Source organism: Panthera uncia, chromosome A2 (genome assembly GCF_023721935.1).
Source record: "Panthera uncia isolate 11264 chromosome A2, Puncia_PCG_1.0, whole genome shotgun sequence".
NCBI lineage: Eukaryota > Metazoa > Chordata > Mammalia > Carnivora > Felidae > Panthera > Panthera uncia.
Genome location: NC_064816.1, coordinates 73,253,175 through 73,279,901, shown reverse-complemented (window position 1 = coordinate 73,279,901; position 26,727 = coordinate 73,253,175). Strand labels below are relative to the sequence as shown.

The 26,727-nt window shown below is 43.6% G+C and overlaps 1 protein-coding gene across 1 annotated transcript in view; it reads right to left on the bottom strand.

The window, feature by feature from the left end:
• Positions 1-26,095, bottom strand: part of LAMB4 (laminin subunit beta 4) — a 109,419-nt gene extending 83,324 nt beyond the window's left edge. The window contains exons 1-10 of the mRNA XM_049641329.1: positions 25,903-26,095; positions 24,997-25,103; positions 16,383-16,449; positions 11,334-11,491; positions 7,793-7,928; positions 5,005-5,078; positions 3,729-3,917; positions 2,451-2,514; positions 2,112-2,326; positions 935-1,055 (exon numbers count right to left, since the gene is read on the bottom strand). Of these exons, the coding sequence (XP_049497286.1) occupies positions 935-1,055; positions 2,112-2,326; positions 2,451-2,514; positions 3,729-3,917; positions 5,005-5,078; positions 7,793-7,928; positions 11,334-11,491; positions 16,383-16,416 (991 nt within the window). The 5' untranslated portion in view covers positions 16,417-16,449; positions 24,997-25,103; positions 25,903-26,095. The remainder of the gene's footprint in view (positions 1-934; positions 1,056-2,111; positions 2,327-2,450; positions 2,515-3,728; positions 3,918-5,004; positions 5,079-7,792; positions 7,929-11,333; positions 11,492-16,382; positions 16,450-24,996; positions 25,104-25,902) is intronic.
• Between the last annotated feature and the right edge of the window lie 632 nt (positions 26,096-26,727).

The window sequence follows — 26,727 nt, the reverse complement described above, 5'->3', positions numbered from 1 at the left end:
AGTACTCTTATTCTGTGTATATATATGTGTGTGTGTATATATATATATATATACACACACACAGAATACACACACACACACACACACACACACACACACACTGATAGTACTCTGATTCTACTCACATCTATCTATCTATCTATCTATCTGTCTGTCTATATTTTTTACAATCAGGTAAACAAAAGTAAATCATTTGGGTGATCTGGGAGCCCTAGAGTGCAGCTTTATTGCTTGGAGAACTTTATTGTTTGCCTTGGTGGTGAAGTCTGTGCTGTGTGCCTTGTTGGGGTTTCCCTGTAAACAGCAAAATCTTAGGCTCTGTTTTGCTGGGTCTCGCACACTGGGACTCCCCTGGATGGGACATTTTTTAGAGACCTCTTCCACTCACCTCTCACTGCCCCAATCCCATATTCCCCCAGTCTGGGAAAAGAAGCTGAGTAACAAGTTTGTATGGACTTTCCTCAAAATTCAGAGGCAGCAAACGCATTGCCAAAGAACCCTCTACCTTATTAGCCTAAATATTTTATAAAAGCTACAATAGCCTGTCAAAGTTTGTCCCAGTCCTCACCTCTCCTATCCTCTGACATGTGTTTAAGGCTCCGTTCACGGAATGGGTGATTCTTCAGGAAAAGGGTAGGGATCTCTGTACCAAATCTAGTCCCCACTGATGTTGCTGTTACATGGCTCTGCCCCTCCTCAGGGAAGGGACCACACAACACGCGGATGGTTTCGTTTTGTGAATTAACGTGCCTTTTGTGGTGTGAGGGTCTGAGAAGTTGGTATTCTTCTATGGGAGGTAATGGGACACATTAGGATATCCCACGATTGGAGCTGGGAGCCACAAGTTTGCGGCCTCTGATGCCCACAGCTCCACTGAAATGAACTCGATGTTGTTCGAGCTTAAGGACACAGGCTGAGAACCTTCCCCACGTACCTCTGCACATGCTGTCCTGGAGGCCTGCTGCCGGCCTCCACGGAACGTCCTGGAAGAAGCCCTTGCACCTCTCACAGTTCGGGCCATCTGTATTGTGCTGACAGACACACCGGCCGTGAACCTGCGTGGTGTGAAAAGAGGGCTTTGCTCTGAGGACGCTGGGGTTCTCGAGGTGGAAAAGGCAATACCATGCCAGATGCCTCTTCGGGTCTTAGCTTTTCCTTGTCTACCTTCTATTATCTGCTTAACCAACTTCCACGTTTGGAAAAAGTTTAAGATGTTCGGGAACCATCTACATTTTCTTTGGCATTTCTGAATTCTAGTTTCAGGGCAACACACAATGAGAGACAGGATGGGGGGGGCAGAGAGAGGGAAAGACAGGGAGGGGGAGGGAGGGAGGGAGGGGGAGGGGGGGGGAGAGGGAGAGAGAGAGAGAGAGAGAGAAGGGGGGGAAGGGTGGTTAAGGGAAAGAGGGAATTAGAAAACAGAAAGAACCTGGAGCAAAGCGTATGATTCTCTTGGTTTGTCCACAAAATGCACTGTATACCCAAGTTCAAAGACAGAAACTTGTACTTCCAGGGAAATAGGAGCTGGCTGACAGGGAAGGTGCAGAGTTTCGGCATCCAGCCTTGTCTGCTTGTGGCTCATAGTTTAAAATTATGTAGTAGACACACCCTCAGGACTCTGCGCAAACAGGCATTTCTTCCACCGCATCGCTCTTTTAAGACTCGTCCCAGGGATGGAAGAGATCAACACCAGGAACAGCCATTCCCGGCACAAGAGTGCTACTTGGAGTGACAATTTCTACAGTGGCAGGCATCCCTCGGACACCCCGGCGTGGAGTACACCCTCTCTCGCACGAGAGACCTTCGAGAACTTTTTGTGGGAGAATGCACGCGAAACAGGGTCCTCACCACTAAAGCTCCATTCCCTAAAAAGCAAATAAACAAGAAGGGAGCACGACGGGCTACCCTGAGCTCACAGATGAGAAATGCTGCTCATGGAGTCATCTGGGGTGGAGACCGCAGAACTGCGGGTTGAATGATCCCTGCCCCAACACAGAGCTGTCACTTCGACTATGGATCCCCATGGAGAGGCTCTGATCCACGTTCGGCACCAGTGCCGCGAAGGAAAGGGAAGAGAGCCAGCTGCCCTCTGGGATCGATCAGTGACTTACCATTCCAGGAGGGCTGAAAACATCTCCCCGCACTTTCTGCACGGAGATGCATTGGCTAGCGTGGCCGTGGCAAAAACAGCTGCCCCCAACCACCATGTTGGACAGAGCGTAGTAGTAGTTATCCAGAGAACCGTTTTCCCTCCTTCCAAGCAAGGTGTCCCCCAGTGTGTGGAGTTTGGTGAAGTTGATCCTCAGGTTTGTTAATGTCACAAGGTCTGGAGAAATGATAACAGCAAAGGAAAGCACACTTCATGGGCTATGGACATGCAATGAAAAGGGATGCCCCCAACACAGAATTTTAGAAAAAGAATTTGTGCAAGAATAGAGAGTATCTCATACCCTGGATGTAGGGGCTGTAGGGGTTTTCTATTTCAAACCTGGGATCCAAAACCTTTAAAACGACCTGCAAAACAAATGCAGGTAAATGTGTAGCATTTCACCCAAAACAGCATTGTGAAATATACTTTTTTTTTTTTTTAAGTAGGCTTCACACCCAGCATGGAGCCCAACAGAGGGCCCAAACTCATGACCCTGTGATCAAGACCTGAGCTGAAATCAAAAGTTGAATGCTCGACCAGTGGAGCCACCTGGGCGCCCTGTTACTCTTAAAGAGTAACTCTTAAAGAGTATACTCTTAAAGAAGAGATCCTGACCTCACGAAAAGGCTGAGCCATTGCCTCCCAGCTGGCGTAGGATACAGATTATTATTTGGGTTCTCTTGTGAATAAAAGGGCCAACATGGAAACGAATCAAACGTCTTAGTCATTCTGGTTCTTTATGCCCCCATGGTCCATGTAGGTGATAGCACTGGGGCTGGGAGGGAAGGACGGGGTCACAATCCAGTAGGTCATCAACTGGATCTGGCCGGGGATTCCAGAGACACCTTCTGCCACCAACCCTTTCACTCTGCCTGATAAGAGTCATACCTCCCAACCCCGCTCCTACCCTGCCCTTCTGCCTGTCACCCGCTTTGCTCAGAGGAAGGTCCTGGCAGATCCCGCCTGGGTGGTGGTTTACAGAGCATGAGATAACACAGCTATGGCACACAGCCATGAGATAACACAGCTATGTAGCAAGGGCTAGAAACAGATGCTCCTCCCTCTGGGTGTCCTGTGTCCTAGTGCCCAGGCTGGGTCTTAGTCCCCACTCACCCTCAGCAGGTGATGTAATGAGAGATGTAATCTCTCATGCAGGAGTATTGCTTGTAAGATGCTTACTATTTATCTGAGTTTGAAATTAATTCAGGACTCATTTCAATTTAAACACGTTCATGCTTTAAAAACCAACAGCTAGAGGCCCATGGGTGGCTCAGTCAGTTGAGCGTCTGACTCTTGACTTCGGCTCAGGTCATGATACCAGGGTCGTGGGATTGAGCCCCATGTCGGACTCTGCTGAGTGTGGAGCCTGCTTGAAATTCTCTCTCTCCCCACTCTCTCTCTCTCTCTTTCTCTCCCCCCCACCCCTTTCTCCTGCTCACGCTTTCTCTAAAACAAAAGTAACAGAACTCAAGTTATATTTCAGTAAACACTACCTAAATTGTTTTCATTTAAATGAACCGCATTAGAAAAAAAAAAAGGTGTAACCTCTATCTGAGAAATCCAAGAAAGGAAATGCTACCTCTCCACCAGATGAGGGTTCAATATCTGAATATTTGGAGTCACAGACAAGGTCTCCCACTCCCTGGGCCTGGCCAGAAGTGATATTGGGAAAGGAAGCAGCACAGTCTTTTGCAAAATATTTGAGCACTTTCCAGGTGTGTCCATAGTCTGTGGAGCGTTCGACTAACATTGCAGCAGGCCGAAAAGTCTAGGAAAACGGGAGGGAAACTTGTAATGCTTCGCAAAGGCAGATTTCATTATCCACTGCAGACTGAATATTTGTATTCCCAAATCTCAGTTTTTCAAACTTTATTTGTATCTCTTGAAATCCGTTATGCAATGAACACACAGAAATCTCTTTCCAGTCGGTGGGCGAGCAATCACGAGCACATACTTTGCCTCGAATCTGGTTCCATTTGAAAACTGTGTATGGGCTGTGTGAATTATTCATCAAAGGAGAGCATATCAATTTTTAAAAAGTCAGTGTAACTGATATGTTACAGCAATTTGTATGTGGTTTTCTTTGACTAGAAGAACCGCTTTCTCTGGCAAACTCTTACACATCCTCCAGAATCTACCGTGAAGCTTTTTCTGATTTCTTACAGCAGTGTTAGCCTCATCAAGGAAACTATCAGCATTGTGATTGTATGTCGGTTCCCGCACTGACAATTTTGTATTATGATTTTAAATTTCTATATATGTTTGTATCCTTGACTAGACTGTGAGCTCTTTGAGACCAAAGACTTGTGGGGTTTTTTTCATTTTTCATTTTATTTATTTTTTTACTATAACTCAGCTTCTGGGCTGACAACAAAATTAGAATTTTGATGAAATATTTGAGAATAACTACAGCACAGGATTTCTCTGGCATCTAACTATCCTTAGTAAAGACCCTTTCATTTTTCTGCCTCTTTTGATCACAATCTTTCCATGGTTCCCAAAATAATGTCCAGTTTCTGCTTTTTTTTTTTCTCCTGAAAATCATTTTTCTAGCTCTTGTGGTCCCTCTCACCCTAGGCTTTGGAATTTTCCTCTTTGCTGTATCTTGTAAGATTTCCTCCCTCCCTTCCTTCCTTCCTTCCTTCCTTCCTTCCTCTGTTAACCATATAAGTTATTAATTAATGAGCAGTAGAGTTTTTACTTGTTTTGTTTTCCACTCAGGAACAAAGAGTCAAATTCTGCACAAAGTTCGAGTAGAGATTTTGTGCTCTACCCAGAAGCAAGGAAGTGAAATCCTGGGTAAGCCCAGCACTTGGTAGGTAGATAAAAGGGGTGACAAGCCCACACATCTGTACCTTAAAAGTCAGAATAAGGTGGCTGAACTGAAATAACGCCTCTAGGTCCAATCTGATGCTGACATGATCAAGACCTGAAGAAAAATCCAGAAAGAAGGAATCAGTGATTTTGAGAGACCCCTATTTAATCCTTCACTGTGGCTTGTCTGTAAAAAATAAAAATGTGTGAAATTACATGGCTGGGGATCAACACTCTTTCCTTGTCTTTTACAGTGGTTTCCCAGAACACTGCACACCCAGGAAAAGGTCTATCTGAGAGCGGTACAGGTTTTACTCGGACTGTGCCCACATGCATGTTATGGTGGCGGTGCACACGGCCACTGTGTGGCAGTGTTACCTACCACCAAGGAAGTTCGCCCATTTCCCATAGGTCCTAAGCAGCAAGTGCCACCACTTGGCGGGGAGGGAGCTCATTTCCTTGAACTTGAACATTTCCTTGAACAACCTGACTGCGCACGTGCGTAAAGGTGCGCTGGGAAACCGGTGCATGGTAAACATCGAAGCATCCTTTTCTTCCAGCATCTGCTTGATAACCACTCAGACTAGTTCTACTGTCACTTAGCGTAAGACACAGCCTGGAATATTCCCCTGGGAGTGAGAATCTGCAGCTCCTCTGGGGCTGAGGAGAAGAAAGTCCTATCCTGAGAGAGTTAGCTGCCATTCACCTCCAGCCTGGATGTGCAAGACCGGCCCCAAGCTGGACACGAGGAAGCCCCGATCGCTCTAGAGTGGCACTGTCCCATAGGAACAGAATACGAGCCACCTGTGTCATTTCAAATTTCCTAGCAGCCACATTTAAAAGACGTAAAAGCAAGCAGGTGAAACGACTTTTAATATTTTTAACCCCATATACCAAAAACCGTCTCATTTCAACATGTACTCAATATTTTAAAAAATTACTAATGTTTTATTTTGCTACTACCAATGCCTATTTTTTTTCCAAAGTAAGCCTTAGAAACCTGGAATGGTTTTGTACCGATGTCACATCTCAGTGTGGGTTAGCCGTGTTTTTTTTTTTTTTTTTCATTTTTTTTAATGTTTATTTATTTTTGGGACAGAGAGAGACAGAGCATGAACGGGGGAGGGGCAGAGAGAGAGGGAGACACAGAATCGGAAACAGGCTCCAGGCTCCGAGCCATCAGCCCAGAGCCTGACGCGGGGCTCGAACTCACGGACCGCGAGATCGTGACCTGAGCTGAAGTCGGACGCTCAACCGACTGAGCCACCCAGGCGCCCCATGGGTTAGCCGTGTTTTAAGTGCCCGGTAGCGCATGTGGCGTTGGGCTCCCTCCCATACTGGACAGCAGCTCTGAGAGCAGTCAGTAACCGGGCTGCATGAACCGGAGGCAGTTTTATTTGTGGGTGCATCACTTGGGAGGGTTCGCCGTTGAGAGGGCAGCCCCATTCCTGGCTCCGGGTCAAGAGTCCCTCACCCTTTCTGGAAAGGAGATCACCTTTCCCCTCTCAAAAGTTCTTGGCTGAGAACCCTTGTTTTATGCGATCCGCTTTGGTGGAGGGGTGCTCCTGTGAGGCTATGTGCAGCAAATGCTGGACATGTGGGTTAAAACTGCTGCTAAGCAAAAATGGCCTGAGTGAAGGCAGGTGGCTCCTGCAAAGGCATCGCATACATGCACTAAGGAGGGCCCAACTAGAGATTCAGGATTAGGATCCAACATGAATTGGCATTTTAGTAGACACACCAATCGTGCTTGTCCAATGGAAGGCATAGGAAAATAGCCTCATATTCTGCTTGCCTCATATGTTACGATCCTATATATTCTGACAATTCCCACACTTCTCTAATGGTCTAGGACCCCCTGAGGGAAATAGGTTTAGGCATCTGAAGAGAATAGAGGAATTGTAGCCCAGGTACAACATATAGAGATGCAACAAAGGGAATCATCTTGTGGGGTGAGGGTTCCAGATTGGTGCTGCAGGGGAGCTGTCATGGGTGAGTCAGCCTACATTCATTCAAGCACGTAAGGCCCACGCCTGAGTTTGGAGGCATCCCCAGTTGGGACCTGATCAGGGCACCTAGGAAATATGGATGGTCAGGGCCGATGCGAGTTTAAAAATCACAATTGTTCATGAGCAGAGAAGGGCATAAATCCAGGCAGAAAAGAACGTCAGCCAGTAGCCAACTATCCTTTCAATTCAATTTTTATATGAAAATATTTGGCTTGCAGCAAGAAATGAAATGCTCTTTTCCTCTCTCCTGCATGTATTGCCGAGGGACAAAGTACAGGGTGGAAACTCTCAGATTTCCCCTGGCGGTGTTAATTCCATTTACAGGAGTGTGTTTCATATTAGGGTTAATGCGTGAAGCTTTCAGGGTTATGTGCTTAAAATACACTTGGATTTCTCTGAAGGAAAGTAATCTCTCCTGAAATGAAAATAAAGTTTGTTCTTATACAGGCTTTAACAGTGCTAGGGGATACTTTTCCATTCCAGTATAACTCCTTGCTGTGAAATTGTTAAGATCGTACAGAAAGATATTGGATTAAAGACATAAAGAAATGGATAATCGGGGCGCCTGGGTGGCGCAGTCGGTTAAGCGTCCGACTTCAGCCAGGTCACGATCTTGCGGTCCGTGAGTTCGAGCCCCGCGTCAGGCTCTGGGCTGATGGCTCGGAGCCTGGAGCCTGTTTCCGATTCTGTGTCTCCCTCTCTCTCTGCCCCTCCCCCGTTCATGCTCTGTCTCTCTCTGTCCCAAAAATAAATAAAAAAAAAAAAAACGTTGAAAAAAAAAAAAAAGAAATGGATAATCTGGAAAGGAACTCGGTCATACCGTTTTCAGCTTGCCACCATTTCTTGTCTCTCCCTGGTTCAAAACTTGTAATGACATTCTCAATGGTGTGGCTCTGGGATCGCGTGTACGGGTCATAGGGAGATCTGGAGTCACAGATGAAACATTTTTGTTCCCCCTGGAAAAGACCATCATTTCAGTAAAAAATAAAGACCCATAATTACTTATTGTTGATATCAATTTGAAAACAAGCTGTACTTACTATATTTGTCTTTCAATCTGGCTAAAAATAAAAAGCAGAGGAAATAACAGGACATCATTTTTTCCATCAATAGGTGCTTAAATACAATAACAGACAAAATAAAAATTAGGACCTAGAAATTTTATGAATTTGTACATTGGGGGCAAAAATGCAAACTTATGCGGAACTAATTTTTGTCTTGCACAAGAGGCAGATGACCTGGAGGTTATGTTAAACCGTAGAGAAGTAATCAGGATACGTTCTTCGAGTAGGGATTACTTTCTGTAGTCAAAAACAAATATTTGGCAAGAAACTAATGCAACACTCGGCCACCACGTTATCTGCAACCATCCTTTTTTTTCTCTCTCAGACATAGTTTTTGGTAGAAAAAGTTCCATGACCAAAACCTCTCCATCACCGCCATGTGGATGTTGTAAAAGATTCTCATTATACTTGTAACAGAGAGGCCTGCCCTCTTGTCTTCCAGACTGGAAGGTCTTAGTGAATTGGAATTACTTTACTTGGAATGGAATTTCCAAGGTTGCAACAGCCAAGAGTGGCCTTTGAGTTTGCCTAGTTTAATGCACCCATTTGTGGCCGTATTTACTTAAAGCCCCCAAGGAAATCCCCAAAGACTCCCAAAGGACTTCCAATGGCTTGCACAGTTGTTCCTGGCTACTACTACCTGCGGGACCCCGGAGGAGCATTTTTGCAAAACTTCCAGGAAGTGGGGACTGTTTATTATAATCCTCCATACTGGAAGTTGACTATAACAGATGCGCCGGTAGGTGTTCAGCAAACCGATTTGACGTCCGGATCGTTGCTTACAAGGGCTATACAACCTGACCAGGACCATCTCTTTGCCTTTCCTTCCATGAGTCTTCCCTTGATTCACTCAATTCTAGCTACACTCACTCCTTGCTCTTCCCTGAGTTCACCGGGAACTCTATTGCACCTTGCCATCTTGACACGAGCTATTCTCTGCTCCCCTCTCCTCCAACCCTCAAATATTCCTATCTCTTGCTCCTTCCCTTCTTCTGGGTCTCTGTTTAAAGGCCATCCTCTCAGAGAGACTTCTACTTAAAATATCACCACCTCCTTATGGCCTCTACCACTCTCTATGCCTTACCCTGCTTTATAATATCTTGTAAGCCGTTATCACCACTTGAGACTATATTATATAGTTGTTGGGTTATTGTCTGTCTCCATCAGTAGAATTTAAGTCCAATGAGGGTGGGACTTTGTTGTTTTTTAAAAATTTTTTCTTAACGTTTATTTATTTTTGAGAGACAGAGACAGAGCATGAGCAGGGCAGGGGCAGAGAGAGAGGGAGACACAGAATCCAAAGCAGGCTCCAGGCTCTGAGCTGTCAGTACAGAGCCCGATGGGGGGCTCAAACGCACGAGCTATGAGATCATGACTGGAGCTGAAGTCGGCTGTCCAACCAACAGAGCCACCCAGGTGCCCCATGGGACTTTGTTTTGTATAAGGCCACATCCTCCTGACCTAGAACAGTGTCTCACACATTGTAGAGGCTGGATAAAATTTGCCAAATGAATGCATGGTGATTTTGAGAACGATTTCAGCTAGAGTCTGTCAAAGTAGACCAGCCTTTCAAGAGATCCATATAATCTTTTTAGAAACACTGGCCACCATAAGTCTTATACCCGAAAAAAAAAATGCCCTTTCAAAATTAAGGAGCAATGGAAGTGAGATCTGTTCTGCATATGGGGAGGCTTGCCCCAGACTTGCCCCTAAAAGAGCAGCAGAAGCTTTACGATTCCACCAAAAGGTGTCAAGCCTTCAAAAGATGTCCAGTATTACTATGGAAATTACTGGGGGAAACGCTTTACTGTCAATATCTTAGAAGCATAGTCTTTGGCGAGCTTGACTGGGGATGCTTGTTTGTGATGATGAGATGTGGAAGTCCCAACTTGGGTAACACTACGGGTCAATGTTGATTTGAAGCTTCCGAGGAGAATGTGTTGCTTGGTAGCAATTTTTTAGATAATCATGGGGAAACAAGTCCTCCTTCATGACACGCAAATGTTTAAGTAGACTAGACTTACAGCCCTACCTGTAACACTTTGTCAGCCTGAAGATATCTTGAGATTTTTTTCCCCCAGGTCTAGGAGTTTAAGATTTCTGGGATTCTTGAGACAAAAGAAACCTTGAAGTTTGATTTACTTCTATTTTGGGTGGTGAAGACAGGAATATTAACTCCTAATCATTGCCAGAGTAGGTCATGAGTTGGCTGGGACAACAGTACGCAAATGTCAGTGGTTTAAGAACTAGAAGGGTAATGCCAGTGTTGGAAAGTATCTAATATTAGAGTTTAGAAACGTTTCTTTGTCCAGAGGACCCGGAATTGGAAAGTCACTTGTAGGGTGCCACATCCCACCTGGCCTAGAGTTGAACAAAATGTCTACAGTGTCATTTCCTTGCACACACAGAGAAGTTGATTTCTTTCACAAGTACTTCCCAAACTTAGAACAGTGCTAAGCCCTCAGGTATTGTCTTCACTTATTTATAATCATCCTCTTTTACTAGAAACCAATTAGAATCCAAAGCATTTCCCAGAGACCTCGAGGAGTTGCTTTAAATGAACAATACGTGGAAAAGCCTGGGCCTCTAACATCGGGCTTCTGTCCAACTTCCCGCCTGCACGTCCTCTCATTTAAGGGGTTGACGTGATTGTCTTGGGCTTTTCAGCAGGTATGATACTCAAATGACCTTGGATGCTTGTTCAGGTCCCCGAGCACGGAGAAGAAAAAAACTATAAAGCAGCTGATCCTTTTCTAAAACTGGTCTTTAAGGGAAAGAAAAAAGGCCCCCATATCTGTTGACACTGGGATCTTACGGTTTTTAGACAAGACAATTTCCAAGTGGTTTTGTGAGGCTGGCATGCAATCAATTCAAAGTTCACACCCCCCCCATCCCCCACCTAACGCAGGACAGTGAGAACCCACATTCAGTATAACGGCCTTGAGACCCTGAGGGATCGTCCCTCTTCACTGCTGGGTCAATTGAATTCACTCCCTGCGAGTTCCTCCTGTGGCTAAGTAGAATAGTACATTTTAGAGTACTTCCCTTCGAAGACGGAACCAAAGAGGCTCTTCTGTCCAATTCTAAAGGTAACAAGAAATAGATGTGGCAGATCTTCCCTATTTTCTGATTAATCAAGGTTTCTTGGACTAGGAATTGAATCACCTGTGCCTCTGATATTCAGGAAAGAGTGATGTGTCCTCCTTTTATGTTGCCTGGCTGGCCCCCGCCATGCTTGGAAAAATCTATGTCATCGACTCAATAATGTCCCAACAAATAAACAAAGGACCAACCCACCTCAAGGTAGCTGAGGATGCAGTATTTCTGGGGTCCATCCAGCCCGCAGGTAGAAGAAGCCATGAGCTGTGCGCTGCGACCCACCAGGAGATCGCCAGTGGTAGGATGACAGGCGCTCCTGTGACATTTATCTTGGGCTTTCGTGAAACTGAGCAACCCTTGAACATAACAGACACAGCTACTTAGAAGGCAGTCTAAGGGTAGCAGAAGGCTTAAAGAAGCAACTGGTTAAGTTGGGAAGTTAATAGCCCATTTATTTTTAAAGCCAGTTTTCTGGATCATTAAGACCATCCAGTTGTGGATGCTGTTGGTGCCCTTGGCCTAATGGAAATCTCTCAGCCTGGGAGGTGATACCTTCTGCATTCACGTCCCCACCTGGGCCAGTCCATAGCCAGTGACTGATGGGGACACAGTTCAAAAGGCTGTGGCACCATTGCCTCAGCCTGGGATCAACTGTGTGGTGCAATTTATGCTCAGAACATTTTGGATGGGGGGGGGGAGATTGAAGCCAGACTCTAGCTGGGACCACATCCTGTCTCCACTTTCCTTAGTCTCTTACTGCTCAGAGCCCTCCCTCAATAACACAAACCCATGCATCAGGCTCTGCATCTAGGAAGCCTGATCCAAGATAGCCCCATATACTAGAAATTCTCTATGTGTCATCTTAGGGCAAATAACAAAGACTAATGCACAGACCTGAGGAAAGAAAATCTCAATGTGGCCTCTTCTACCTATTGTTCTAACCAGTACAAACTCAACTGGAGAATTTAAGAAATCCTTGGGAAATAACTTTCTCTTAAAACACATAGATTCAATTGACCTCCTTTAAAACCTGGATTGTTGGGTTCAGATTCACCAAGGAACAGATCGTGCCCCCTCAGGAGTCCCAGACCCACACAAATATGCCCAACTCGTTCTGAGGTGCAAAGGCAGGTCCATGGAGAAAGGTTACTTTCAAGTAACTGGAAATCCATAGACAAAAAAAGTGAACCATAACTGAAACCTCACACCTTACACAAATATTAACACAACATGGCTCATGGACTTCAATGTAAAATATAAAACTGTAAAGCTATAAAACTCTTATAACACATAGGAGCAAGTCTTTGAGACTTTGGACGGGGTGAAGAATTTCAGGATTGACAACAAGAACATGATCCATAAAAGGGAAAAATTGGTAAATTGGACCTCATCAAAATTAAAACCTTGTGAATTACACTGAGTGGAAAAAAACCCAATCTTTAAATTTTTTTAAATGTTTTATTTATTTTTGAGAGAGAGAGAAGGAGAGAGACAAAGACACACAGAGACAGAGTGCAAGCAGAGGAGGGACATAGAGAGAGGGAGACACAGAATCTGAAAGTACAGAGCCCGATGTGGGGCTCGAATTCAAGGACCACAAGATCATGACTTGAGCTTAAGTCAGATGCTTAACCAACTGAGCCACCCAGGAGCCCAGAAAAAAATCAATCTTAAATGGTTATACACTACATGACCCCATTTCTTGAATGACAAAATTTTAGAAATGGAGAACAGATTTGTGGCTGCCAGGGATTAGGAGGTAGGGATGAAGGTGCGGATATAAAAGGGTAGTAGTAGGGCTCCTGGAGGGTAATGGAGCTGTTCAGGATTTTAATTTTGATGATGACCACATGAATAAAATTGTATAGAATTAAATACACACACACACGTGCATGTAAAACTGGTGCAATCCGAAGAAGGTCAAGGACTATAACAATGTCAGTTTCCTGATTGGGATATTACACTATTGTCATGCAAGATGTTACCATCCAGGGAAACTGGGTGAAAGGTATATGGGAATCTCTCTGTATTATTTCCTACAACTACATGAGAACCTGCGGTAATCTCAAAATAAAAAGTGAACAACGCAAAGATTCCTCTGTCCCTTCAAAATTACCCCATCGGCCTCTAGATGGTGAACCAAGTAAATCCCCCACCAACATCACACACACACACACACACACACACACACACACACACACACACACACAGCCCGCTCTACCTGTTCTTATATACTTTACCCTTGAGACATGAAGACTTATGCCAAGCACAGCGGATTCCAGCAGACAGGAGTGAGGGGGATGGGCAGAAGATGGAAAATTACTCCCAACTGTGGAAGAAGCTTGTTTTTCTCCAGCTTTCTCAATTGTAAAACTCTAAGAATTTTTTGTGGTCTTCTTTCACATTTAATGGATCTCTTTCCTTCAACGTGCCCTCCAAAACCATAAGCCACTGAAAAGTAATGTTTTTTCTCTTATGTGCACAGTCCCCCCTATTCATCTGGTCATTTTGTGATTATCATCAGGCATTAACAGATCATAGTTCTACAGCTAAGAATATGATACGTAATGTCTCCTTCCACGCAGGTTGCCAAATACCTGTTTGGACAAGGAATTTTCGGTCTTCACTCTCATTGCAAAATTACCATCATTCCAGAACAAAGGGACAGCTCTGCTTTCTCCTTGAAGACAGATATGTGATGAAAGTGAGCTCCATCTACACTTTCATTTCATTGTATAATAAATGGTCCTAGTTGCTTAACATGGATTTTTCCTTTTATTCACCCAACAATCCAAACCCAGATCTCCTTTTATTTCCTAGACTTGACCTGTAAGATAAATAACTAATCAGAAGTTTGGGCTCCTGTAGGCGGAGGCTTTTTAAAACAAGTCAGGTATAAAAATCTCTGCTAATGCTATGTGTGGATTAGCTAAGACTTCCCTTCCAGGGATTTATTCTTCTAGACAAGTTCCATCCTGAATTCTTTTATTGGAATTGCTGCCTTAGAGATCTAACATGTTTTTATAACCCGACTTGGCCTAACTTGTTTTGATCAGATGTGTACTTTTCAGAAATAAAAGTATCCCAGGACTTAGGGAAATTGAACTATTATTCATGTAATTTTCTAAATGCAAATATGAATTTCTGGGCTCAAATACTTGGCCCAAAGTGGCTGGAAACCTAAGCAGTTAAAGCTTCATGCCTGAACACAGATAGCCTTAGCAGTACCCTTCCTGGGTTGAAGTTTTCAACTGCCAGATTATCACATCAGCAACAAGTTGGAATTGGTTCAGAAAATAAAGATGCTTGTGTCTTTAGAGAATCAATGCATTCTTCAAAGACGACATACAACTTGAAGATATGATCTTAGTAAACACCAACTTAGGAGACCTGGTCATTTAAAGAAAAGGTACAGCAAAAGTTCTGTAAAGTGAGGGATCATTTTGTAGAAATAACCATTATTATATAATCTCTAACTTGGCATATCGTTCTCATGTTCTTAAACCCAGGAGATGTTTTCATAGACTTTAGAGATCACTTCAGAGTTCTAGAGGCTGTAAACACACATATATACACACACGCACAAACACACATTATTTATTAAGGGCAAGAAAACTTACAAAGAATGAATGTTAGATAAGGTTTGTACTTCGTGTCCAGTTCCCAAAACCTGGGGCCAATGCACATTTTAGGATTCTTTTCCCTAACCTTCCTTAGTCAGAATGCAAGACAAAGTGTTTCAATAGGCTCCAGTTTTCATATAAATGCCTATGGTTGAACTACAAACCAGAAAATGTTCAACCGATGATATGGGATTAACCATATATGGTAATATATTATGGTAACCATGATGTGGTAGTTTGACCATAGGCGACCCTAGAGATTTGGGCTAGATCAGAGTAAGTTTACATTTAGAAACTCAGGATCTACTGCAGTGAGGACTTTGTTCTGCCCAGGTGAATTTAGTTTTGAAGCTCTTTCATCCTGAGAGAAGGGTCTCCTGAATGAGGAGGGAATCTCTGAGCCACTGTGCAATGGTTTAGAATTTTGGCAAAGTGTGAGGAAGTTATCCTAATGGAGATTCAGCGATTCTCAGTAGCTGCTTCTGATTTTGAACACTAGTTTAGTTCCAAAGAGAGCATCCGAGGCAGATATAGATTGCAACAACTCTTCTCTGGCCATCTGAGGCCAGATCTAAGCTTCATTGTCCTAGGGGACAATGTGTCACCAGTCTCTGCTCCCACTGGCTTGCGGCTCACCTCTCGGTGGCAGAGAATTTTCAGCAGAGAACAAATGAGCATTTTCTATTTCGAGGTATTCTTCTTTCCTCCATCACCAGCAAATCTAACGGGGAGATTGCCTCAGGGCTTGGGAATTGCAAAATTAGAAAATGAGATTCTTAAAGTTTGCTGCCATGAAGAAACTCAGCATGAATCTTTGGAGAGAAGATTCTAAGCAATTTAGTTAGTACTTAGGAACCAGAAGCAGGGCGGTTATTGAAAAGTCAGGATCAAAGAGAGTAATTGTTGGAAACATCCTCTCGATGACTAATGTAAATTATTCTCAGCTCATTAAAGACAGCAGACGCATGGAGGGTTTAGCAAAGAGCCGCTGCTTAGTCAGAGGGAATTTTGTCTGTAAATTCTTCACAAGCAATTGTGTCTTGTTACTGGGACAAGTGCTACATTCAAAACAGATTTATGCTTAAAAATTAAAATGCATTGGGGCACCTGGGTGGCTCAGTCGGTCGAGCGTTGACTTCGGCTCAGCTCATGATCTCGTGGTTTATGGGTTCGAGCCGCGTGTCAGGCTCTGTGCTGACAGCTCAGAGCCTGGAGCCTGCTTTGGATTCTGTGTCTCCCTCTCTCTCTGCCCCTCCCCAACTCACACTCTCAGTGCCTCTCTCCCTCTTAAAAATAAACATTAAAAAAAATTAAAAAGAAATTAAAATGCGTTATGTTTTTAAATTAAGAATCTGAAACCATGTCTACTTTCTTTAGTAAATTTACTTAATTATCTGCTGATAATACTATATTCCACGAAAGAGGATCGAAACAGCTATGTGTGGATAGTAAACATGTGGGAGTTGACATGTCTAGTCGCTTGACACAATGATACAGCACAAAAACCATGAAAATATATAGTAGTACAGAAAAAAAGAGGTGGATAGGTTTTAAAATATTTTTACTGAATATTTTAGAGCAATTCAATACAAGCGGAAAATGGATTTTGACGACTAATACTCACCAAGTTGTAAAAGAAAGGTCAGTGGAAATTGCATCCTTCTGTCAGGAAATGATTAAATTCAATTTTTCTAGGTAAAAAAAAAAAAAGGAGGTGAAAGTCAGCCACTGATAGAATCAATAATTGCCATCGATTTTCAATGATTTGAAAATTTGATGATTCTTGAGTAAGAAGACACAAAGTATCTACAGTGCCCAATTCCTTCAAAATAAGAGTGTATATAAAATTTTTACCAATATTTGCCATTTTTTGAAATCAGAGAATGCAATAGTTTGTAGGAAATAATGTGAAACAAATATAATTTCCTGTGCATATTTTAACTTTATTTATTTATTTATTTATTTTTAAGTAGGTTCCACCCCCAGCATGGAGCCCAATGTGGGGCCCGAACTCACGAGATCAAGACCTGAGCTGAGATCAAGTGCCAGGTGCTTAACCAACTGAGCCACCCAGGTGCCCCCTGCAAATTTTTATTTTAATCGATTTTTGTCCTCTTATTATTTAGAAAAAATGTTTCATTATGCAATTAGTCTGTAGTCATTATTGAAGAAATAGAAAAATCAGACAGGCAAAGTGAAGGAATTATTATCTGTAGGACTACCACCGAGGGAAAAGTGGTTAGTATCTTGGTATACATTCTTCCATACTGTTCCCCTTGCATAAAAGTATTTCTCAGAAATGATATCATACTGTATGCTTGTTTTAATCAATGCATCCCAAACATCTCTCTGTACCAACAAATACAATTTTACATCAGTAGTATTCAACCTAGTGAGGGACATCAGGATCACCTGGGGGCTTCCACAGACCAAATTTGTGTCCCCCTTTGGAGATTCCTTCTAGATAGAGGGCCCCCCAAGTCACTGTGTGGGGAAGCCTAATATTGACAGGAGTATATATGCCCCTTAGGGGTTGGGTGGAAAGAAGGTAAAATACTCTTTTGCACCAGTATCTTAAATTATCTTCATCTGAATGCAGGGACTAGAATTTATTTAATAAATACCCTATTGGTTGATGTGTACTTTGTTTTTAATATTTTCCTGTAGTAAATAATTTTGCTAACTCTTTCTTCACATCCTTAATTATTCCCCAGGATAAATTAAATGGGGTGGAAATAATGGCTCAAAGAGCATGTGTGTGTTTGGGTGTCTGAGTGTATACAAACATATATGCATGCATATAAAGAGTACATATATATGCATATATGCATACTCTGTGTGTGTGTGTGTGTGTGTGTGTAAAGCTGTTGATGTTACTGCCATGTGCAAATTTCATCCCAATGTACACACTTACCAGCAGCCTATGAGAACAGCTGTTGACTTGAGCCCTTTCCAACACTGAGTATTAGCAATTTTTAAAGCTTTGTCAATTTAAAGAACAAAAAGTTATAGCTCATCATCATTATTATTTATTTAAATTCATGTGAGTTATCATATAGTGTAGTATTGATTTCAGGAATAGAACCCAGTGATTCATCACTTACATATAAACACCCAGTGTTCATCCTGACAAGTGCCCTCCTTAATGCCCATCACCCACTTAGCCCATCCCCGCACCCACCTCCCCTCCAGCAACCTTAGTTCGTATTTAAGAGTCTCTTATGATTTGCCTCCTTGTTTTTAATCTTATTTTTCCTTCCCTTCCCCTATGTTCGTCTGTTTTGTTTCTTAAATTCCACATGAGTGAAATCGTACTTGTCTTACTCTCACTGACTTATATTGCTTAGCATAATACACTCTAGTTCCATCCCCGTTGTTGCAAATGACAAGATTCCATTCTTTATGATGGCCAAGTAATGTCTGTTGTGTGTGTGTATGTATACACACACACACACCCCACATCTTATCCATTCATCAGTCCTCCTCATTATTATTTTAATGTTTTTATTTGGATAGTAGTGAGTACAAAAATGCTTTTCCATGTATTTACAGGTGAGAATTATTTTTGCCATTCAATCCTTCGAGGCTTTTCCTAGAGAATCCTGTGTTTTCCTCCCTCCTCCACATTCCAAGTCCCTCTAATCTGACGTGCCTGGCACTCCACTGGCACATCACCTCTCTCTGAACCCTCTTCTCATGCCGTTTCCTCTGCTTTGAATGCCACTCTCCTAAACTCAAACACCATCCTCCTTATGAAGTCTTTCTTTTTTTTAAATGCCTGATCTTAGGTGAATTTCGTTCTGCGATCCAAGTTCTTAGCGCACGCAGCCTGGGCTATAATGGGACGCCCAACATCACAACGAAATGACTCACTGAGAAGCAGTGGGCCCCCTGCAGCATCTCGAACTGAAAATGAGCTCTCTTTCTCTCTCTTATAAAAGTCTGCAGTTTTGGGCTGATGACTGTATACAGAACCTTGTTAAGACCCACAGGAGAATCCAGAATGGAGCCTTCAGAAAGTCCATTCTGTACGGGTCACCTGAGCACTTTTTCTTGGTGGTGCTTTCTTGTCGCCTTTTCCACAGTCAGAGCATGTGGCTTTGGTAATTCACTCGGCTACACTTTGGACAACATGAACCACCTGTCCCAGCCTGATGTTGCCCAGAAAGACTAACAGCTTAGTTATTCTTTTAATAAGAATGGGCAATATAAGCAAAGTTTGAAAATATTTTCTATAACCCAAGAGACCGAATTCAATGAGATTCTGATGTATGTGAATGACCTACAATTCAGGGCTTGAGATGATCTGGCCTCTGGGTTGAAGGCAATCGAGGTTACACTGGCAAGATCATGGGCATCCCTGTTTCTCTCCAGCAGGGACTATTCCCAGGGCATATTCCAAACTGAAAGACTGTTTCCAACTACAGACCATGGGCAAAAATCTCCTTCCTTCGGGGAAGGTGGGAGGGATGTAGACTGCACAATTCTAAGGACCCAGGTGTAGAGAGAAAGAGGCAAAACTACCATGCTGATCACAGAACAAAAGATTGCATGAAAGGAGTGCCTTTTTCAGGGCATTTGGGGGGACAAACTTTCTTAGTATCACAGTTCATCACATTTCTGTGATGAAAATAGACTTCTGGGAATTTTCTCGGTCCTAGAATTATCTTCAAGCTACAGCAAAGATCATGATACAAGACAGTGAGTTTCCCAGCATGCATCGGCCGAGTTCAAGAGTGACTTGCCCTGAAAAAAAGGAAGTGGGGTGGTGCACCTGGGTGGCTCAGTCGGTTAAGCATCCAACTCTTGAACTTGGCTCATGATTTCGGCTCATGATCTCGGGGTTCATGAGATCGAGCCCTGTGTCGGGATCTGTGCTGACAGCATGGAGCCTGCTTGGCATCCTCTCTCTCCCCCTCTCTCCCTGTCCCCCACTCACACGCTCACCCTCCCCCTCTCTCGCTCTCTCTCTAAATAAATATTTTTTAAAAAAGAGGAGGAGGAGCACTAGAAGAGGAACCCAAACTAGACTAGAATAGATACTTCTTTTAGTAATAATTGATACTCTCTTATTAATACTAGCTCAAGGAGTATCACCAGTTTCTCAGTGAAGGCATGAATGACACATTCGATTCCTCCCGGTCACATTTTCAAATATACATCTGATCCCGTCTCCTTAAACGGTAGTTCTCAAAGTGTGGTCTGTGGACTTAACAAGGTGACCAGTTCATCCCAGTTTGCCTGGGACATTTCCGGTTTTAGCACTGAAACTTCTGAGGTCCTTGGAATGCCCTTTAGTTCTGGGCACATTCAAATGTTGGTCACCCTACTGGCTCAGCAGCATCGGTGTCACCTGGGAAATACTCAGAAATGCAAATGATCAGGATCCTGCACAGGACCCATGGATGCAGAAAGTCTAGGGATGGGGCCCAGCAATCTGCTCTAAGGAGCCCTCCAGAGGAGTCTGGTGTATGTCCCAGTTTGAGAACAACCGACCTCAGGAACTCCGGGGCGACATTCTGAAGGACAGAGATGGTGGTGTTCCTGGGGACGGCTGTCACACTTCACAAGAACCTACCCTGTGGCACGTGCATTCTTAGCTGTCTGTGTGGTCTGGGTGGCCCCCTACTTAAGGCACTGCAGGCCCAGGCTGTGGTATTGGGGGCACAGAGCAGGTGGGTGGGGGCACCCTTCACTGAGCTGTGTGTCAGCTAGACCGGGCCTGTCTGTGCATGCTCTTATTTATTTTTTTTTTTAAACGTTTATTTATTTTTGAGACAGAGAGAGACAGAGCATGAACGGGGGAGGGTCAGAGAGAGGGAGACACAGAATCTGAAACAGGCTCCAGGCTCTGAGCTGTGAGCACAGAGCCCGACGCGGGGCTCAAACTCACAGACCGCGAGGTCATGACCTGAGCCGAAGTTGGACGCTCAACCGACTGAGCCACCCAGGTGCCCCTGAATGCTCTTCTTAGAGCTTGGTCAGCGAAGGCCTTTTTCTGGCTCTCAATATCTAAGAAAGATTTTTCGATTAGAATAGAAGCTTCTTATATTGTTAATGAGCTTCCAGACAGGAAACAGAAAAAAAAAAGTTTTCTTTCTTTCCTATAGGAGGTCTCTCCTATGAAAGTCCTCATCTGAGTGTGTGTATGTGTTTGGTGGGGGGGGGGGATTTCTAACCTCCACAGCTGTTGTGATCTCTTGTAAGGCATAAAGTATATTTACTCTCTATTTTGGGGGGACACCTTTACTAAGATGACTCACATATCATAAAATTCACCCTTCCAGCGGCTTCTAGTTTTTCACAGAGTTGTGTAACCATCACCACTAGCTAACTTTAGAACATCTTCCCTATCCCAGGAAGAAACCCACACTCTGGTAGTTACCCCTACCCTGTCCACCTCTCCCCGAAGCCCCAGGGAACTATTAATCTACTTTCTTTCGGTGGATCTGCCCATTCTAGATACTTTATGTAAATGAAATCATGCAATATGTGGTCTTTTGTGACTGGCTTCTCTCATTTAGAATAATATTTTTAATAATATTTTTTAAGTGTACATGAATTTTTGTTGTTGCAATATTTCTAACATTAAAAAATTGGATAAACCTATGTAACCCCAAAAGAACACTAGTTAAATAATTTATGATACATTACTATAATAGAATACTATGCAGATTTTTTTTCCCGTATGTATTTTAAAAATCTAGCATAATATTTTCAAGGTATATCCTTTATTGTAGCTGGGATCAGTACTGCAATTCCTTTTTTATCCCTGAATAATATTCCGGTATATGGATATGCCATTTTGTTTATCTGCTCATCAATTCATGGACATTTTTTCCTACTTTTTGGCTATTATGAATATTGTTGTCATGAAAGCTTATCTACAAGTTTTTGTATGGATGTATGTATTTTCATTTCTCTTGGGTAAATGTGTAACCATAGAAAAACATACTGTTTTCTTTCTTTTTCTTTCTTTCTTTCTTTTGTAGGCTTCATGCCCAGTGCAGACTCCAATGTGGGGCTTGAACTCACAACCCTGAGATTCAGAGTCAGACTCTTAACTGACTGAGCTACCTGGGCACCCCAAGCATTCTGTTTTCTTAAGCAAATTTTACGACCTTGTCTAAACCTTCCTAGTAGATTGTAAACACTTGAAGGCAAACTTTCATCTTCTTGTCCCCAGAAGTACATAGAAAAATATCAAAAGCATTTGTTGACTCGAATTCATTGCAGCTTGCACTGGTGTTAAAATACATCACCGTCTGGGGCGCCTGGGTGGCTCAGTCGGTTAAGGGTCCGACTTCAGCTCAGGTCACGATCTCGTGGTCTGTGAGTTTGAGCCCCGAGTCGGGCTCTGGGCTGATGGCTCAGAGCCTGGAGCCTGCTTCCGATTCTGTGTCTCCCTCTCTCTCTCTGCCCCTCCCCCGTTCATGCTCTGTCTCTCTCTGTCTCAAAAATAAATAAACATTAAAAAATAAAAATTAAAAAAAAATACATCACTGTCTGACCTTGACTTTAAATGCATGTATAGCATATTGTAGCTTGATTTTTATTACTGGATCTTCTACCACCTTCACCTCATCTGTCCTGACCTGAAGGCCTTGACTGTGCCCTGGAGGGGCCCGTCCCTGCTGGAGCTGCTTTGGCCTTGGTTTCATAATCCTCATGTCAATTCCCAATCCTGGGTGTTCACCGGGGCTCATCTTTCTCCTGCTTCTTTCCCCACAGCCTTATTCTGTGGCTTCTAGTTCCTGACTTTTTCCCCACTTCCACATTTCTTAGCTTTCCAGAGTCCCAGCATGAATCTAAGGGTGTCTTTAAACCTGAAGAGTTAAATATTGTGATAGGAGGCACCTGGGAGATAAATAGGGCTATAGGTGTAATCACTCCTCCGCACTCCTAAGTTTGTTTTCATGTCACAGCTGGAAGAAACTCTAAGGGAGCTCATCCATTCTCGGTCCTTGTCTCCATTTAGAACTGATCTAGAACGATCCTTAGGGAAACAATCCTGAATCATATCGTGTGAAGGTTTTACAGCTTTCAGGTCAGAAGAGCTGGCCTGGGGCCGAAGCATTCACACATGGGATTCTACAGGACACAGAGGCATGATGGGTAGAAAATGAGCTGGAGTCCCCAGCTTTCTTTCCTCCACCCAAGTGGTGGCAACACTGGGGTTTCAAATCCTTTGATCCAGCTATCTCTGAAATCCGTGAGGCACAGGCAATGAAGAGGTGAATTAATTCTGGTTAATTTAGGCTACTAAAATTATTCTCCCTGAAGTGTCCAATAAAATGTGGTAAAGGGTGACTGAAATCATCCTTCATTTTCTTACTTCCCTATGTCACTTTGCAAGTGGGTTCTTGGCATCCTGTTACCAGTTAATTCCTTCTATCTCCCGAAATAGAATCCCCTTCCTTCTCAGTGAAGGTGGATTATGGCTGATCCCTGTAATTACACTGGAAATGCCCGTATCAGCTTTCCTACTTGTCACCCACGCAATGGTTCTCAAAGTGTTCGTTTGCTCCACAGAGAACACCAAGTCTGGGGACAGTTGTGGCTGTCACGTAGAGGAGGTGGGTCTACTGACATCTAGTGGGCAGACCAGGGATGCTCTAAAGAGTTTCCTACAATGCACAGAGCAGCCCCATGCCCTTACGGAAGAATTACCAACAGTGCCCTTATCCGGGGCCTTGTCACCCCGCATTCCGTTTCCATAAGTTGCACGGCTCTGGTCTTGCTCCCAGTTTTCTGCTTCCCATTTTAGATGATCTAAGTCCCAAACTCGAGGGGTATTGGAGTATATAGTCTGGTGACATTTACAAATTCTGCTTTCTGAAATCGCCCACTGTAAAACCCACGTCTACACATACAACATATGTTTAGGTTCAGCGGTCATCTTCTCCACACCCTCCTTCACCAGGCTTGCCATCTAATTAGTGCTGCTTTTCTGGCTGGTGTGCCAGGACTGAACGTTGCAAAGCTTCACAGGGGCTACCTGAAAACATTTTCTTGCTAAACCCATTGGTGAGCTTACATGGCATTTGTAAAAGGAATTGGGATGAATAAGCAGAGTATCACCCCTCATTTGGACAAGGAGCATGAAAATATACTTACAAAGGCGGTGATTGCATTTTGCTAATTGTTTCATAGATGCTGCTACAGGATAGTGGCCTTAAACCTTACCCAGTATTCCAACAACAGTCAAGGATGTGAAACTGACAGTAACTAATTTCCCAGCACTGCTGATCAATTTTAATTTACTGACTACGAACATTACCTCATCTGTCCTCACCTGCAGGCTGTGCTCAAGCCGACATCTTGTCAAAGAGTTTCTTATTTTGTCTTCAAAATGTGGAGGAAACAGATGAAGACATGAGAGAGATTTACTGTCAAGCTTCCCAACACGGTGCTCGACCCACACGTGCAGCCAGTGTCTGGTAAACAGCCCGCCTGTAGCCTTCCTTCTGCAAATTGTACAGTAATCTCCAACACTGGGGGACATTATAATCTATATATTGATATCAGTCCTTAATTATTTTTCTGGCACACTTCGAATGGGTTATTTTACACATTTACACATGACCGTTCTCATGGAAATCTTACACGTAACTTTCCCTCATCCATCGAGTTCGTGCTTTCTTTTCCCCCACGTTACATCAGGAATAATTAGAGATTTCAACTGTGTCGCCTAAATTGTGTCGCCTAAATTGCATCGCAGTGAGGAACACAGAACGCGAAGCGAGAAAGCTCTTTCTTTCCATGCCAGCAGACCCCAGGTTTTCCCTTAAAGCTTCCGATTTATACACACCTAAGATATTAACAGTATATTTTGAAGATATGGGTGGCTCCATAGAATTGGAACTTGCCCCCCATTGTCACAAGTTACAGCACCGTGATAAAACAGGTATTCGCCTAATACACAATTTAAATTGTGCTGCTGAACATTACATCCATGGAAGCTTCCTCCAAGGAGCAGAAAAGCTCAAGTCACGGGCTGCACTGTGCACGAAGCACCACTTTTTCCCATTGGATATTGTATTGTGTATACATGTCTTCTGTATAAACATTACCTGATTATTTATCGTTCATGTGAAAGTAATGATAATCACTCTCTGATATATGCTCTATGCTGGCTCCCCATGTACCCAACAAATTCTGAATTTGCTGATTCCTTCACTTAATCCAAAAAACCCAAAAAACACCAAGTTGTCAGTGAGACAGAAGGCGAGACTTACCGGGATTTGTGAGGCTGTGTTGAGAGGCCCAGGCAACAAACGGGGCGTGTAAAGGCACACCTGAAAGTGAGAGTCAATTTAAGCAGAAAACGTCTTCCCCGAGGCACCTGTGGGGAGGGAAGAAAAGATGAGAGGTATTCTAGAACCTGCCATAAAAGGTGAGTCGTGAAGTTACTTGCCTTAGGTTTTGACTTTCACATGCGCACACACATGCGCACACATGCACACACACACACACACACACACACACTTTGTGTACAGAGGGAACGAGCTCACTTTTACAGCAAATATCTTTCATTGATGTGCCAGAATTCTGAAAACAGTGACCCGGAGTTGTGTGGATCAGGGTTAGCAGCAACAAACTGCAACATTTCTACCAAATTTGTAACTAAGTTCCAGGCTCCCCTTAGCGCCTCCCACAGTGTGAAATTAAGGAGAAACACTCAGACAATCAAAGGCAGCTGCCCCACTCTCTCCAGCAATGGCTTGCCTGTGAGAGCAGCTCTAAATTCCTTTAGATGAAAGCTGTGGGCATATTCAAGCCCGTTTCACTTACTACTTGCAATCATAATGCTTTACAAAGCAGATCTCAACCTGGAAGAGAGTGGCTGATAAATGCAGACGTTTTTATTATTCACTAACTTGTATAGTCTGTTGCCCAACTTTGCCTTCAGACCCCAGGACTCTGGTGGTCCGGAGAGGAGAATCCATGTGTGATAAAACTTACAGAGAAAGAGTGAGCAACAGTCCGTGGAATATTTTGTCTCCTTCAACATAAGTAGTAAGCTTATTCCTCCAGAAATGCAACATGTGGACAAAATTGACTAACGTGTTTCACTGATTTATATTATTGCCATTCGTCAAAGAGAAACCATGGACCGCCAGGACCTCAAACATGACGCTCACCGTTCACGGTCGACGTCTTCTGTTATTCAAACCTTTCCATCTTCCTCATTTTCGTAACTTCTCCGTTAATGGCATCTTTCTCGGGTCTCTTTGTTCAAGCCAAGCCTCAGCTGTGCTTAATCTCTCCCTCTCCCATTGCCCTGAGACAGAAAATCAGAATCTCTGAGCCTGGCCTCCCTACACTTACTTGATGGGGTCCAGTGACAAAGAGGGAAGTCTGCTGCTGCTTCCCCTGGAAGTTCCCGTGGTTTTCCCCTAAGCATAGACGTGGCTGGTGGTCAGGGCAGTATTATCAACTTCCCTCAGGCCTTGGTTTTGCTGGGCTGGGACACCGTCATGTCCTTTCAGAGGGCACATGTGGGGCTCAGACTGGATCTCAGAGCGTCATCAATGGGAAGACTTAAAAGCTCAGTCCTCCCAGGGCTTCCTTCCTGTTCTGGTCTATTCGGAACAGCCCCTGTTTCCCACCGTTCAGTCCCCCCTGGATTGTCATTCAGCAGGTCATACGTTCCACTGGTTTTACTAAGATCTTCTCAAGTATGGTGCAGGGGGACGGGGGTGCTGGGGGGAAGAAGGCTAAATACTACTGACTGAACTATTTCATTTTGCTTAGGAAGACCATATTTAACTTAATATTTCGTGGCCAGGTCTGGATGACCAAAACAAAGTTATGTCTACCTCAGTGACTCAACATAGAACACACTGTAAAACATTACATGTTCGGTTTGACTCTTAACTTCGCTCTTCCCAGGATGAGACTCTGCAAATAATTTTATGAAGGAACTCCCCCAGTTTCCAAATGCCGATAAGTCAGCTGTTTTACTC